At 45.1% G+C, this 16444-nt stretch overlaps 1 protein-coding gene across 12 annotated transcripts in view; it reads right to left on the bottom strand.

Annotated features, from left to right (window-relative positions):
- Window positions 1–16444, bottom strand: part of JADE1 (jade family PHD finger 1) — a 193632-nt gene that overhangs the window by 32665 nt on the left and 144523 nt on the right. For 9 of the 12 annotated variants that reach the window (XM_060012982.1, XM_060012976.1, XM_060012984.1 and 6 more), the window contains exon 2: window positions 7074–7151. In XM_060012982.1, coding sequence (XP_059868965.1) covers window positions 7074–7125 — 52 coding nt within the window. In that variant the 5' untranslated portion in view covers window positions 7126–7151. Of the gene's footprint in view, window positions 1–7073; window positions 7152–7367; window positions 7765–7793; window positions 8468–9133; window positions 9337–16444 lie in introns of those variants that run through there. The other 3 variants (XM_060012974.1, XM_060012979.1, XM_060012980.1) reach the window with 3 other exon arrangements.

Raw genomic sequence — 16444 nt, 5'->3', positions numbered from 1 at the left:
TAAAAAAGAACGAGCTGTTGATACACACAACACGGATGAATGCAGGAATAATTATGTGGAGTGAAAAGATAAAAAGAGTATGTATTGTATTATTCCATTTATATAAAACTCTGGAAAATATAGACTAATCTATAGGGACAGAAAGTAGATCAGAGGTTGACTGGGGAAAGTGGGGAGAGAAGGATTATCATGAGTTTTATGATTTCATGGGTGTAAACATGTCAAAATGTATCGAAGTGTACAAATTTAAATGTGTGCAGAGCATAAGTGATGATTTTCTACCATCCATTAACAGTAAAGGAAAAGAAAACGCTACGTTTTACCCTGCACGGGTGGTTTGTGTAAAACCTAGACTTTGCTGCTGAACAGTGAGAAGCTGGATCCTCCCACGTCCAGCAGCAGACAGTTGCTGATGGTGATTTCCTCCTTCTAATTCACTTTAACACTGTGTCATAACTAGTTACAACACACAGTATACCTAAGTCAGTGCTGTGCACACAGCAGAGCCTCAATTTTTTAAAAAAACGTCTTTAAGTGAACAGAACACAGTGCCGTTGTTTGGGACTGTAACTCAAGAGTCGGAGGTGGCTCTGTTTCACCTATGAGAAGTCATGCTTTTGATCTCGAGGAAGATGAGGCCATGGGAAACAAAGCACTAATGCCTTTAAAGACAGCATGGCGGGGGCACTGCTTCCTGACTGGAACACACCTCCATCTACAAAGACATCCACGGCCAGTCCACAGGAGACTCCAAGCCAAGTGCCTTGACGTTCCTACGCCAGTTCTCCTCCCTCACCCATGTTCCCTCTGGATACTTCCCAGAACACGATCCAAGCAAAAATAATTCGCACCCATTTTAATTTTAAAAAGTTATGTCACAGAACATTTTTTTTTGAAAGTATGTTGGAGGAAAAAGAATTTTAAGCCAGAAATTAGAGTATTTCAAACACCAAAAGGACTGGGAGATTCTGATTTACACTATAGTAAAATACTGGCCACTTGTTAGTTCTTAAAAACCACGTGCTAAGATTATGCTGGGTTGGTGCTGCATTTTGTTGTTTTCAGAATGCTAACATTTAATGACAAGCTAAATTAAGAATATGGCAAATAGGGCTTCCCTGGGAGTCCGCCTGCCGATGCGGGGGATACGGGTTTGTGCCCCGGTCCGGGAGGATCCCACATGCCGCGGAGCGGCTGGGCCCGTGAGCCATGGCCGCTGAGCCTGCGCGTCCGGAGCCTGTGCTCCGCAACGGGAGAGGCCGCAGCAGTGAGAGGCCCGCGTACCGCAAAAAAAAAAAAAAAAAAAAAAAGAATATGGCAAGTAAGATTTTGTTTTATTTTCTCGTTGCTTTCAGGAGAAGTTAGGAACTCTAAAAATTTGGCAATAATATCTAAAATTATTTTATTGCCCACACACAAGATATTACTACCTAAAGTTAAGTCCGCTCTAGTGACAAGCGTACGTGACTTTTAAATTCTTGACATATACGCTGTTTGAGTATCAACAATTAATCTCCATGAAACACTGAGAAGAATTAACAGAAAATAAACCCTTGCTTTGTTTTACTATCCCCACCTTCCCTTAAAACAGAAATGTGGGGGCAATAATAAAAGCTATAGCAGGCTCACAGGTCGCGGCATCGCGAGCGTGGCTCCCGTGCACGCACTGCATTATGAACCCTGCCTTCTGGTGCTATTATGCATTTATCTTGAACACTCTCCTTTGAAATATTAAAAATAGTCATGCTGTCTTGCCCTAGATCTAAAATAAGGAAGAAAACCTCAAGAGCAAATCTAATACATATTGCACACACCTCCGACATTCGGTAGCTCGTGTGTGTTAAGCCTCCCAGGTGGTGCAGCGCATGAAAGGTTCAGAAATGAGAATGAGTGGCAGCCTGGGTGGCTGTTCACATCGCCACAAATGCAAACTACACAAGAACCTCACCACTGACCAAATGGCGAATCTCCTGTGTCTCAGACCCCGCCTCGAGATGCTAAACACTGCTCTGGTGTCTTCAGGAGTGTTAAACCAGCTTAACAAAGGAAGGTGCTGGGACCTGGCAAGTGTGGAGCCCTGCAGGCCAGCCGGTGTCACCACAGCAGAGCAGGCTGGAGGGAGCAAGGCCAGGCCAGCCCTGTGCCAGTACAGTGGTGCTATGCAAAGTCCTATCCGGAAGAAGAAAACAAATGTAATGTAGTTCTACTTGCTTGAACTGCATGATAGAAGACGAGCCTCTCACACCACTGCTGTTTCTATCAGGGTCTGACCCCACGTCTCCCACAGCCCAGCCCTTCCATCCCAGCATGGCTTAGCTCTAACCGTCCAACTCACTTCCACCTTCCAAAGAAACAAAGCTTAATGGGCACCTTAAGAGAACTGGCCCAAGAATGTTTCAACATACTTGGGCCTTTGACCAACTGACACAATGTTTCATGGTCACCCGGCCCTTCTGTTGAGTCCAAGTCCACAGACCAGATCATGCTGTACTAGTTACTCCTCAAGCCCAAGACGATGCTCTGCCCATCGATGGCAAGGACAAGCCCCAAGTCAGGTTTGAAAAGGGGTAAAGCCATCTCCAGGTGCCTGGAGGAGACACGGGCACAGCCCACGTTCTGTAGCACTTGAGCCCAAAATTCCACATTTCAAGAATTCCTGCACAACTCTGCGGTATCACAAGATGCAACTGATGGGGGGAAAGGAGCAAATTAAAGGTACAGTCAAACAGAAAGAGAAGTGGAAGCAGAGTTAACTTTTATGCAAAAGAGAAACCTCCAAGAAGCCTCCAGAGACTTGCCATGAAGGAAACCAAGCACAGCCAGACCAAAAACACGACGGCAAGTTATTAAAAAATGTAACACGAAGGGTCCAAAGCAGAAAGTACGTTTCACCCACTAAAAATTCTGGTCTTTCTTCATTTTCTATCTGTAAGCTGGAGAGAGCCCAGAAAAACAGAAGTCCTCACAAAACTTCATGTTTGCCACTCATCGACCTGCATTACTAAGTGCAGAATTAGTAGGTTTGAATTTTACTCAGCTATTCTCTGTGCCTTCGTTATCACCAGTGATGGAGCAGAAGCTGGCTGGATAACTGGAGAAGACAGGAGTGTTTCAGGGTCAGCGCAGGTGTGAAAAACCGGGAGACCAGGCAGGGCCCTCACAAGGTGCCTGGCCCCAGAGCCCTCGCCACACACCAGGCCTTCCCACGGGGTGGTCAACACAGCCCTGAAATTTAGGGCATTAGGCAGGTGAAAATGGTTCCCAGACCCAATTCCAACACGTGCTTGTGGAAGCTTCCCCACACCAACGAGCAACTGTCAGACGCCAGCGGCGTGTCCAGGAATTCAACTCAATTCTGACTCGGAGATAGAAACAGATTCCAGACTCAGTCCCGTGAGACCAAGTTCCGCTTCAGATGCCAGTTGCCAAGCCCAGGTTATTACCTGTGCTTCTGACTGGCAGAGGTTCCCATGAGCCCCTCTCCTCGGGTTCAACTACTTTGTTAGAGCGGCTCACAGAACTCAGAGAAACATGTTACTGACTAGATCACCAACTTAACTCTAAGAGGATATTGAAGGATATGAGTCAACAGCCAAACGAAGAGATACGTAGGACAAAGCATGGGGAAAGGGCACAAAGCTTCCACGCCCTCTCGGCGCGCACCGTTCTCTCCCAGTCACCACGCGCTCGCCACCTGGAAGCTCTCTGACCTCTGTCCTTTTGGGTTTTTACAGAGGCTTCATTACCGAGACATGATTGATAAAATTATTGGCCAATGATGACCGATTCAACCTCCAGCTCCTTCCTCCTCCCTGCAGGCTGGATGGAAACACCAAAAATAGCTGGGGGACCCACTGCCACATTTGCCAAAACCCCTAACACAGAGGACCATGGACTTGGAAGCAGGAAATAAAGTGCTTGTTTCCCCGGGCCACACCCTGGCACAATGCATAACTTCAGAGACTGGCTGAGCCACCCAGTCCCAGGAGCCCAGCAATTACAGACACAGCCTGCAAACACCCCAGTGCTACTTCATCCAACTGCCAAGGCTGGCAGTCCAGGGCACCCGGAGAAAGGCTTCAACAACTATGACTGCAGCTGGATGAGGGCTTTGCACTGGCACAGAAAATGCCGGTCCATCCCCAACTGTAAATACCACACCGGTGTTCCCCTGGACCAGGCCAGAAATCAAAGCAAAGGGCTCCACCCAGCCCAGGAGGCCAGCGGGGCCTAGCCGTGACCATGGCTGGTGCTGGGGCCCCAAGCTGACGTCCGCAGCTGCCTCTTCTCCACGTTGACATGCTCTGCATTGGGCCGGGAGCTGCTGCCAGGCTTCCGTCGGGACCGCAGGCTGGAAAGGCTGGGGAGAGGCCACCGCACGGACCGCCCATCTCACAAGCAGGGCTGCCAAGTACTCAGACCCAGCTAAGGGCAGGCCCAGTTCTGTGCACCTGACTGCAGGGGCAGAAGGCACCTGCCCACACCCACCACGTGCCTACACAAGAGGATGGGCTCCAGTGCCAACAGGCAGGCTGGTGGCAGAAGCCCACACTGGGCAGCAGCTGCCCTCAGAAAGGATGGGGAGTGTGTCCCATGGTGCAGATAATGTACATGTGTTCGTACGGCTTGGCATTCTGGGTGTCTCAATGAGAGCTGTTTACCACGACCATCATCCACCATAATGACCAAATCACTAGGCCTGGACAGACAGCACAGCCATCAAGTGTCACCACTCGCTTCACACTGAATCAACTCCAGGACACAGCCAGCCTGCCTCCTTTCCACTAGCAGCTAGCATCCTCATCCTCTACCACCACCACTCTATTTCCACATGTAGCCTAGGGTAGAACAAAACCCAGGTTGTACCCTGTAGGTATTTATCTTAGTCCTCCATCCCTGCCTTCTTCAGGGAGGCCAGCACAGACACAGGCATATTAGCTGGAGGACGAAAAAGGCCCATTACCAGGAAGGTGACCTGATGGATAGACTTTTGGTGGGGACTTTGGGTACTCTCTTCCCCTAGAGTTCTGGGTGGAAATATAGGTTTAGATGAAGCATTTGGTCTTCTAGGGCTGTTATGGGCTGAACTGTGTCCCCCAAAATTTCATATGTTGAAGCCTAACCCCCCAATACCTCAGAATGTGACTGTATTTGGACATAAAGCCTTTAAATCGGCGTTTAAATGAAAATGATTGGCCCTAATCCGACGTCACTGGATTACAGGAGGACACTTAGACACACACAGAAATGTCAAGAATGCACATCCTCTAGTCCAGAAAGGGGAAGAGTCTAAGTCTGAGAGAACATTCCAGGAGAACCTTTTCTAACCCAGCTCTCCCAAAGTGGACATGAGGCAGTGCTGAGAGTCAACAACGTGAGCACGGACCGGCTCCTCAACCAAAATCAGAGGAAAACAGGACTCTGAGCCTTTTACCAGGCACTGTTAGTACACGGACATAACTCATGAACCCTTCTTCTGATTAATTCTGAACTTAAAAAGCAAGTTGTTTTCTTTTTTAATTGCTGCAGGACAAATTGTGTACACGGGCTAACAGCAAGCGTTTATTGAGTGCTTGTAACTCCAGAGGACACTTTGACCGGCACCACAGGGGGCAGAAAAGAAATACCTAAGCATGTTTTTGCCTCAAGGAGTAAAAAGCCTAAGTAAATAGAGAAAACAGGTAGTGAGGGCCGTGAATCGATAAGCGCTAAGAAGTTCAGGGTTCCCGAACGCTCCCACAGACGGGGTACAGCCCCTTAATACCGCTCCCTGAAACAGAAGGAACGCCCCTCTCTCTGGAGTGCTTACCCAGCTCACTCCTCCCTCATGCCAAACACTAGCTCCCACCATCTGTCCCAAGAGCTCCCAGCCCTTCACCGTCCTCCGGTCTCAGCTTACTTCGCAGGTACCCCCGACACCCAACACCCACCCATCACCACCAGTTCTCCTTCCCACTGCTCCATGCCTGCACCCAACGCTCCAGTCAAACTGCTGTGTTTGAGTTCTTCTGTTTTTAATGTTTCCGGTGGCTGTCAGTGTGGCCACCTACAGCAAAGCTTTGCTTTCTAATTTGCCACTTTTAATCTGCCGAAAACTTGGAGCGCGGAAAGACAACCCTGTTTGCCTGAAACGATTTCATCCTTCAGGACCTGCCCAACTTTTATCTCCTCTGTAGGTTTCCCTTGCCCTCCCCCTCCTGAGTTTGTGTCTACATATATACATTTCCACAGTGCATCAGAAAGGCATCTCCGACTGTCCTGGTGACTTTCCTTCGGAGCTCAATCTTATACATGCCAAAGACAGAGTTCCTTGAAAGCAGGCCCAATACTTTTCCCATCACTCAGCAGAGCGAGCATTCTTTCAAGGTTTCCCAAATTTGATCTGTAATATAAAACATAAGATAACGGGCCAGAGCTCAGGCACTGTGCTAGGTACAAAATTTCCTTGTTATCTGAAGGGAGCTCTTCCCAGGATCGTCTGTTAGCTTCCCAATACACAGATGCTGTGTGACATTTATTTTGCCTGCCTGGAAGCCAACTAACTTCTGGTTCTCAGCTGCACTGTGAAAATACGAGGATGCCAGAGAGCTGAGATGCACACAGTAGTATTATTAAATACAGGCATGTTCAAATCAACTGAAGACCGCTGACTCGTGTACTTAATATTTTCACATCACACTAGGCAGTCCTCAATCTCCCTTTGTATCGGGGGTTGGACTAGTTAATAATTAACTGGCTTCGATTAAGTTCCCTTTTCATAAAGAGCAACTGTGAAGTGCTGTAAATGATGTTTAGGAAAAACAGACACACCAGTGACTCTTGAAACTGGATTATCCATCTCTGGAAAACAAACAGGAAGCCTGAGGAATGCCTGCCTGCAGTCAACCTTACCCAGAAAGATTTGGTTACAGACCTACAGTATCACACTCAGATGTGTTTCTCAGGCCTCAGCTCTTCGCTGACCTCCCTGATATTCGAAGGGCCTCAGCTATTTAAAGCATTACATTAAAGAACCATGTTTTTACACTGACCCAAACCCTGGTAGGTTCCAAGAACAACAAAGCAGGACTTACTGCCATTGTCGTCAGAATCCTCACTGCTGCTGGGAAGGCGACCTCGTTTCATGATCTCCCCGGGAAACAGCAGGCAGCCTGCAAGGCAATGAGACAGCACTTAACCCAAGATGATAATACACAATCATCAAGTTGTGCTTCAGATGGCAGCCCAGGATTTACAGCACACAAAAGCAAACAATCGGCTTTAAGTAGCATTTGAATCGTAAGCAGTAAAAAGACCAAAGATACATAATGAGGTGCAACTATTAACAGAACAGGTTCAAAAAGGAGGGGGAGGAGTGGAGAAGTCACATATCAGCAGGTCTCCCCAAGGTGCCAGGCCTTCTCTCTCGTTCCTGTGACATTATCACTACAACTACTCCAGGAGTCTCTTTAGGGGACTGGCAGCAAGCTCTGCAGGAACAAACCCCTGGCAATGAGCACAGGGCTTCCTCACCACAGACAGATTCGTATTTTACGCGTGTGCGTATGCGTGGGGATGGGGCTGTGCCGGGACGTGTCAATATTTACGCTGCGCTGGGCGTGACGATGCTTCTCGGGCAAATTTTGCTAAAAGAAGCCTAAAAGCTGAGTACCTGGAGTCCTAGGAACAAAACCAACGGGACAACTGGGAATGCAAATGTATCCTCTAGTCATCTCCAATCCCTCAGTGATTCACTGGAATCCAGACCCCTCCCCTTTACTCATTAGGAAACTCAGGATCAAGCGGCCACTTACCCAAGGTCACATTGTGAGCAGGGAACTTCTAATTGCAAATCCAAGTTCACTACCCTTCACCCCAACTCCTTACAGGCCTTGTCCAACCGAACTCAGCCAAACTAAGAAAGCAGTTCGTGCAGACACCCAGCCCACCTTGCCAACGCCTGCCAGGTGGTAACAGGCCTCCAGCACCACAGAAGAGAGAAAGACTGCATTTAGGAAAGAGGGCAGTGCACCGAGATTGAACGGCCAGTCGCTGAACTTTACACAGGTGAACTCGAGGTTATATTCACACAGGGCAGCTTTCTAAACAAATCCGAAAAGCTCTTCCAAACTAAAACTACTGATCACCTCGACATCTTTAGGGCCCTGATCTTACTGCCAGATCAGTGACTCCCAATGAGGGAGGAGGGCTTTCCAAGTCAAAGTATGGTTGGTCATCCATTCCCTACCCATCCAGCCCCTCAAAAAAGTATATCCCAACCTCTCCCTCACTGGGAATCACAGCATTACAATGCGATGAGCTTCTAAGAGTGTGGCACGCAGGAACGGTGTGGAAAAACAATGTGGAACCACCGTGCTCGAAACAAGACAGGAACTGTCCTACAACAAGTCGGAAATCAAAAACCCAAAGGTCCGCTCTAAGTGGAACTGTAAAGCTTAAGTCAAAAAGGCAGAAAGCACCCCATTTTGCAGTCTGCTCCCACCTACAAAACAGACCTGTATGATTCTCTCAAATATGCAGGCTCCTAATCTCTATTTTATACTTTCTTTATGAGACACTCACCCGTTAAAGTTTGTGTGTTTTTACCAAATGATCCTTCCAAAACCATTAAAAGAACTTCCACAAGGAAGCCCGGGACGTGAGTCCTCACTCAGGTCATGGGCGGGGTCACAGTCCTAAAGTCCACCCTCACTGCCCCTCCCAGGCTTTGCTGCAGAGCCCCGTTCACCCCTAACTCTGACACCCAGCAACCTACAACTCGGCCTGGGGCAGGCCCACCCCCGGAAAAACTTCCACAGACAACACACTCCCGTGGCCCCCTCCCCTCTTGAAACAGATTATCTTCCCCGCCCTGTCACCATGTGCCAAAACACCAACTGCTGACAGCTGAACCCTCCTCCAGCCTCCTGGAAGGCACCCCTGCTCCCACCCCGGACCTGTCAGGACGTACAAGGAGGGGACGGAAAGGCGAAGACCACTCGTTCCCAGCAACAGCTTCAGCCTCAGCTCCCTAGGGCCTACGTTACAAGAGAGCTTTACAACAAGAAGAAAAGAAAAGGAAGGTGCTACCGGAAGAGGAATTCCTTAAAAGTAACAGCGTGAAGCAGCAGGGCAAGAAGAATGCAGTTCCCACCTGAGGAGCGGGTGTAAGAACTGTGAGAAGGTAAGAGGCTGAGAAAGCGCACGAGCGGTCCCCAGCTGGAAATGAGGCAACAAACGCTGGTCACAGCTTCATTGACTTGGACAGCTAACATTTACCTAAAGGGAAGAGTTTGGAAAACGGAGAATCTTTTAAAATCAAAATGTTTTCCTGCTAGCTTTCCACAGTTTCCCAGAGAAAGCACGCGCTTCAGTCACTGTATGCAGAATGCAAGCATTGACCAAAATAGAATGATGTTCCTAAACACACATACATACTCTCATGCAAAATTACGCAAGAAGAGTAAAAATAGTACTTTTGTTCTAATAAATTCCATTTTCACCAGCCCTAAAAGATCTTGAGTGAAGAAGGTTGAGAATGCTGTGCTGTACTTCTCCAGGGAACCTGGTACAGCAACGGGGTGAGCGCACGCCAGAATCGCCTCCTCTGGGGCTCTAACGTACTTAATCCTTGACATCAGCCTGATGTACCTCACCTGGGGTTACTTACTCCACCAAGAAATCCAAGTACACACACGTGACTATCTTTAAGACAGACACTACAGCGGTTGCATGCTGCAAACATCTGTCCAAAGAAAGCCAGTGAGAGAAAGCAGAGGGCCCTTAGCATCATTTAGGGCAATCACTGATTATTATCTAGGTGGTAGTAGGATCAGTAATAATCAATTAAAAGGGCTACTTGCAACACTCCAGAGAAAGCAGCAAGAAAATATAACTGCATATATAATGCATCCCACAAACATTTGAATACCTAATATATTAGGAGGCGCTGAAGCAAAATGACTATCCCTGATCTTATGGAGTTCCTGGTCTAGCAGAGAAGACAGACAAGTCCACAGGAACTCAATATGCTTAATGCTCGACAGTGGTAAACACAAGACTCTACAGAAACACAGCCTGACTGAGTCGGAAAGATTCTGAGCCAGAGTCCTGAAGAGCAAAGGGGAGGTAACAACAAGAAACAGCACATTTTGGGCAAAACGCTGTAATACTTAACATACATATAACCTAGCATATTCCTCTGTGCAGCAACTTCACACTCAGAATCTTGCTATTTGCTCATTTATTTACTAATATTCATCTCTTCTTACCTTTCTATTCAATTGCCAAGGCTTGTCATTTCATAACGTATGACCCTTTCCAGCCCCCCTACTGCCCCACGAGGTCTTCAGCCACCTATACCGAAGATCACTTTAGGCACCACCCTTCCGTTCTCCATGCCCACAATTTTTTACCCCTTCCAATTGTTACAACAAATTAAACCATCCTACGAGGTGACCTCATCGAGCTGTTCCCTATGCCAATCTCCCCCTCCGTTCCACACTGCAAATGGGTCCAGCCAGAAACTCAGAGGTTTTCCACCACCTGGCCCCTCCCTGCTCTACCCAAACATCTCTCCTAACAAGCCCCTGTAACCAGTTTGCCTGGCTTCTATCCTTGAAAACACCTCTTCTTTCCATCCTCAGTCTCTGCTGATGGTGGTCCTTTGGCCCTTTCCTCCCCCACCCCCATCCACCCCAATCCCACCTCTTCTCCAGGGCACAGCTCAAAGTCACTAAGTACCCTGTCAACCATTCCAGTTAAAAGCATTGACATTCTGTACCACTCATTTCACATTTTTGCTTCTTTTAGAACTTTTTCACCCTACTTTTTAATGTACTATTTTCTTTAACAGCCAATCAACTCCTGCCTTGCCTTGCATTATCACTTAAATGTTCTATATACGTGTCTCTAAAAGGTTATAGTAAGTTCCAGAAAAGAGATTCTCTCGAATTAAATGTGAAATAAAGACATCACAGAGAGAGGTCTTGAGCAAAACAAGACTTCAAAGGGCAGCTACAACAGATACCCCCAGCCCTCTGGGTCCAGTCCTCAATAGGGCTTGTCCTGACATCCTGTCTGATTTCATCAAAACTGGCTCAAAGTGATGCAATTTATAGGAGCCCGGAGTGTCCATTTGCCATGAGGAGCATAACAGCTAGGCAGACAAAACACTAATTATTGGGCATTTGGGACTTTGCCCAAAAAGCGAAAGATTACCTAGGAAGCCTGATTATAATCAGAACATTGCCTGGAAAGACCAAGTAAGAGGAAGTCACTGGCCAAAGACCCTGGCTGCATCAGTGAAGCGACAATCCTTTGGCAGCACGGAGGGACATGCCAAGACAACCAGGCACGAGTGGCAGCTGCTCAGAGCACCATCTCCTCAGGAAGCACAGGTAACATCCTACATGCAGATCACTCTCCTGCAGCCTCTTCTGTCGCAGGGGTCAAAATGTAGTGGATTAGCTAATATATTAATTCAATTACAATTGTATCAAGTTAGATGCCAGAAATATGGTGAACAAGATACGGAATGGCCCACAGGGAGACACAGTAAGCAAGTAGATAAGTAGCCTCAGTGTGATACCTACTATAAAGGTTACAGGATGCATGGATCATAGTGGGACATGGGCTATGTATGTGAGACGGCAAGGTACCTCAAAACCTTCAAATGTAAGTTTCCTCAGACTAAAATTCGGGGGGGAAGTCAGCAGGCCCTAAGTTAAGAGCAGCCATCAGCTGAAGGAACCCATCCCCAAGTGGTTCAGGAATTTGTAAGGGAGCAAGTTCAGTGACCTGGGTGTGGCACCAGGGAGGCAGGACTGGCATGCGACTCCAGCTAAGAAAGAACGGGAAGTGGCCTGGAGGACAAAGAGAGAAGAGCTTTTACAAAGGAGTAAGATGATTAAGAATCTGAGGATGTCTGTTCAACGCTACTCCCTGGAAGAAGACAGCTGTGAGGAAAACAAACTGTCCAGTCACTAGAATTACTCTCTGTGGTGGAACAGGGACCATTTATCAGGCCATAAACTCTACAGCTACAATAAGGACTACACCCTAGTGGTTTTAATTATCTTATGGTTTATATGCAGAAAGGCTGTTTTTTTCCTTCAAAGTATCAGTTTTGTCCACTCTGTTTTCATTCTTATTTATTTCACTCTCAAGAAGTTCTAGAACTTCAATTCAATTAAAGTTCAATTAAAGACCTCTACATACTACTTCTCTATGTATTACCTAATGCAATGTATTGGATTAGCTATGTGTTAAAATAACCTATAGGATGAATGAATGAGTTCCTGTACATAAACTGTATCCTATGTTCACTCAGCTTTATGGAATTTAAAATGCTTCACTTTAATATCTAAATGACCTTTCACTGGAGTAAGTTCCACTACTTTATTTTCAAATTTATAGGTGCCCTTCCATTCTCTGTCAAAGTTAATGATCTAATACTTAAATGTACTACATTTTTAAATGTATTTAGAAAATGTATAATATAAAAATGTACTTTAAAGAATGTATTTTCAGACACCAAGTAGTCTTACATAAAGATAAAGGTATTTTATAATGAGCTAGTTCTGTTTGCTAAGTTCACACAATTCAAATATTATTTCTAAACACTATGCAACTGATAATTTTATTGCTAAGTTATTGGTCATAGACTATTACCTCCCCTATAAAAAATGATTTACATTTCCTTAATATGTCTTCTTTCTTTTTGTCTTCTATGAAGTATACAGTACCAAAGGCAACAAAATACCCAAATATAATAATGACCTATACTTCACAGTAATCTCCTATCCCTAAATGAATGTGAAGGAAACCCAGCCGGTTTCTTACCTCAGTTTTTAAAGCAAACATTAATCGCCTAGATAGTAAGTTTTCAAATTGACAACACTATCTAATTCATATGCTCAGAGCGTAAAAATACTAGTGTGACTGTAACTCAAACCCAGATTTCTCACTTTAACCAAAGGGTTATATCTGGTCAAAAAGATAGTCACAGATTTGACTTAACTGACAAACTGCTTAGATATTAAATGTTAAAGTTTTAACCTTGTCTAAATATTTCAACCCAGAAAAACGGAACTTTTAAAAATGTGTCCTTTATAATGTCGTACATCAAGATGTGTTTAAAGGGGGCTTCCCCGGTGGCGCAGTGGTGAAGAAGCCACCTGCCAATGCAGGGGACACGGGTACGAGCCCTGGTCCAGGAAGACCCCACATGCCACAGGGCAACTAAGCCCGTGCGCCACAACTACTGAGCCTGCGCTCTAGAGCCCACGAGCCACAAGTACTGAGCTCTTGAGCCACAACTACTGAAGCCTGTGCGCCTAGAGCCCGTGCTCCGCAACAAGAGAAGCCACCGCCACGAGAAGCCCGCGCACCGCAACGAAGAGTAGCCCCCGTTCACCACAACTAGAGAAAGCCCGCGCGCAGCAATGAAGACCCAACGCAGCCAAAAAATAAATTTATAAAAAAGAAATGCTGCCCAAGCTATTATAGAGCCTTTGCAAAGACATCATACTTGAAAATATTCAGCAGAAAAGAGTTTATATTAGCAATAATCAACCACCTCTCCCAAAAGAAAAGATTTTAAGAACTGACCAGATAACCTTAACTGCAAAATTTACTCCTATGAATGTTACTAATAAAGTCCAAGTGCTACAACACATTAGCTCACCATAAATTCTTTATAAATTATTTTTAAACTCAGACTTTAAAAGTTAATAAAACAATTTTTCAAGATTTTAAGGAATTTATAAGTAAGAGTGGTTCTGAATGAATTAGGCAGCTCCCATTTGGCAATTTATAAATAATCCAATCTCTGCTTATGAGTCCTAGAACAATCTATTAAACCCTTCCCAGGTCTCTGTAATTGATGACTCAATTAGAGTCAGTACCTAAAGAGCAGTTATGACAAAACACTCCAATCACTTGTATTTGTATCTTTTTTAACTTCTCTTTACATGAGAGTAAATGAATTCACCCCAAACAATAAAAGCAATCAAGCATGTTGGCCTCCAATCCTGAGCTTCTATCCCTATTTCCATCTACCCCAAATTCCTTCCTGTTAGATCTATATGCTCAGATATGGAAGATCCCAAAGACATATCAAGAAACACCAGCAAACTGTGGGCGGGGGGGGCGGGGAATGAAATATCAGTCCATTTACATATAAAAGAGGAGAGAAGAGAATATATACACCAAATGCTTGCATACTCAGGGAAAATTTCTGGAAGAACATTAAGGTTAATAGTGTTTATCTCTGAGAAATGTGACTGAAGTGTTGCAAACAGAATAGGTTGGGAACTTTTACCTCCCTTTATGACCTTTTACATGTTGTTAATTTTTTACCATGATCCTGTACTACGCTATTTATAATAGTAAAGATTTAAAACCCCAAACCTTTCTTCCCTGCTCCTCACATTATAGAAGACGCTGGGAACACAACTTCTTGGCCCCTGGCAGGCACCGGCCTAAAATGAGCAACCATCAATAAACTATATACATTCCACCTCCTTCCCGAGATGGGGTATCAAAGGCTTGTCTTGTTTCAAAATACCTGATAAAATAGCACAGGACGAAGAAATAGAAAAGGTAACAGGATAGTGCCGTAAAATGCTACTATCACTCATTCACTATTTACTTCAAAAGTAAAGGTTTCAAAACATAAGAATATCCAGCACCAGTAGCAGGTCACTAAAAACATATGCAATTAGAAAAACTAAGCCAGACAGGAAAACTAGGGTTTAAACTACCTTTAAAGAATAAATACTCAACTTCCTATTCACTTTAAGAGCAGTACTATTTCGGAAAAAAAAGTAAAAAAAAAAAAAAAAAGCTACATTCCAGAGATGGTTACCAAACACACCATTTCCTCTACCCATTGCAGGCAGGCATGGTTAATAAATTAGGTCACTCTCCACCCCCCCTCCCCCACCCCCACCGCAAACCCAGGCATGACTTCAGAATCCTCCTTAACACATTGCTATTAGTCAGAATTCAAATGAAAAACAAAGCCTATTTGCCCTATAGGTCCTCTTTTCACACTTTTCTTTTGACAATTTACCAGAAAAAACTAAGACCAAACTCTTCAGAATAGATTCTTGGGATCTCTGAACCAAATTCTAATTTATAACACACACACAAGCACATCTTCAGATCAGACTCTAAAACTTCACTGAAGAATAACACTTTAGAAAAAACTAAGTGTAACTTAGCTAGCAGGAGATAATTCTGAATGAATCAAGGTAAGGATAAGGATGGAAAGGAGTCTACAACCCCTTATTCTACCCTTGGAAGAATAAGCCAATAAATGCCAAGTGATAAAGCGTAATTTTAAAAGATTTTTAAATGCTCAAACCAGATGTTCTTATACAGGATATACAAAGCAGCTTCTGCAGAAACCAGACTCAACCAGTTAATGACAATTACACTGTGCACAGATTGAAATGCAGCTGTTTTGAGGAACTTTGTTCCCTGATTATAGCCGGTTGTCAGAAACTATCAGTTACCACTAACAATGTTAAGTCACCAAAAATTTTTAAAGTACTGTTTTAAAAAAAAACTCAGACTCCCAGTGTTGTACATTAGGAGACCAAGACGGCACACTTAAAACTGCATTTACACATCATCTGAATTACGTATGAAAACAAACATTTCATCACAATTGTACAAGTTTCGTTATTATGGTCATGGAAACATAAGACAGTCTCAAAGCCTACCAACAAGGTCTGGAAAGTATTATTCTCTGAGGCAAAAGCTGAAGAGTCTCACCCTTTTCATGGATTGTGTCTACAGGAAACCCTCCCCAAAGAAACCCATAAAATCATAATTGCGGCACTAGAAAACATTTTAGAGATCATTTACCTGGCCCGACTTTAAAAAGACAAGTACATAAATAAACGCTGGCGAGGTTAAGCAGCGTGAGCGGGGACACACAGGTAGGTAGGTCTAGGGTGAAGCCAGTGGCTGAACCAAAGACCAGTTCCCGAGATGGGTGGCCCTCCTGTGCCATCCACCCTCCTCCCAGCGCCTGAACCACAGGCTTCCCGCTCCTGGACACCTCCTGCGATTTAGAAAGAGGTCATCTCAAAGATTAAGGCCATGGACTACATGTTACCAGGGAGCCGACAACTAAAATGTACTAAGTAACAGTCTGTTAACTTGGAACTTGAAAACACGGTTTCCTGGAAGCTGATGTGAACATGGTTGCAAATGCCATTTTGCCTGGTGGAGCCTACAAAAGGTAGAGCCGGAAAGAGAGTGTACCAGTAGTTCCCTGGACACTATCACAGGGGTAGGAGTCCTCTGAGCAGCTGGCATTAACTTCTGATCGGTGACACACGCACCCTACTCGGAGAGAGGTTATCTTCCTCTGGATGTATCTCCCTCCGGATATATCCCCAGGTTATAATGTATATCCCCAGGTTATAAATGTATACCCTTCTTGGCCTGG

The sequence above is a fragment of the Delphinus delphis genome, chromosome 5 (assembly GCF_949987515.2).
Source record: "Delphinus delphis chromosome 5, mDelDel1.2, whole genome shotgun sequence".
Lineage (NCBI taxonomy): Eukaryota > Metazoa > Chordata > Mammalia > Artiodactyla > Delphinidae > Delphinus > Delphinus delphis.
The sequence above is the reverse complement of the archived record's forward strand: the minus strand, read 5'-3'. Positions and strand labels throughout refer to the sequence as shown.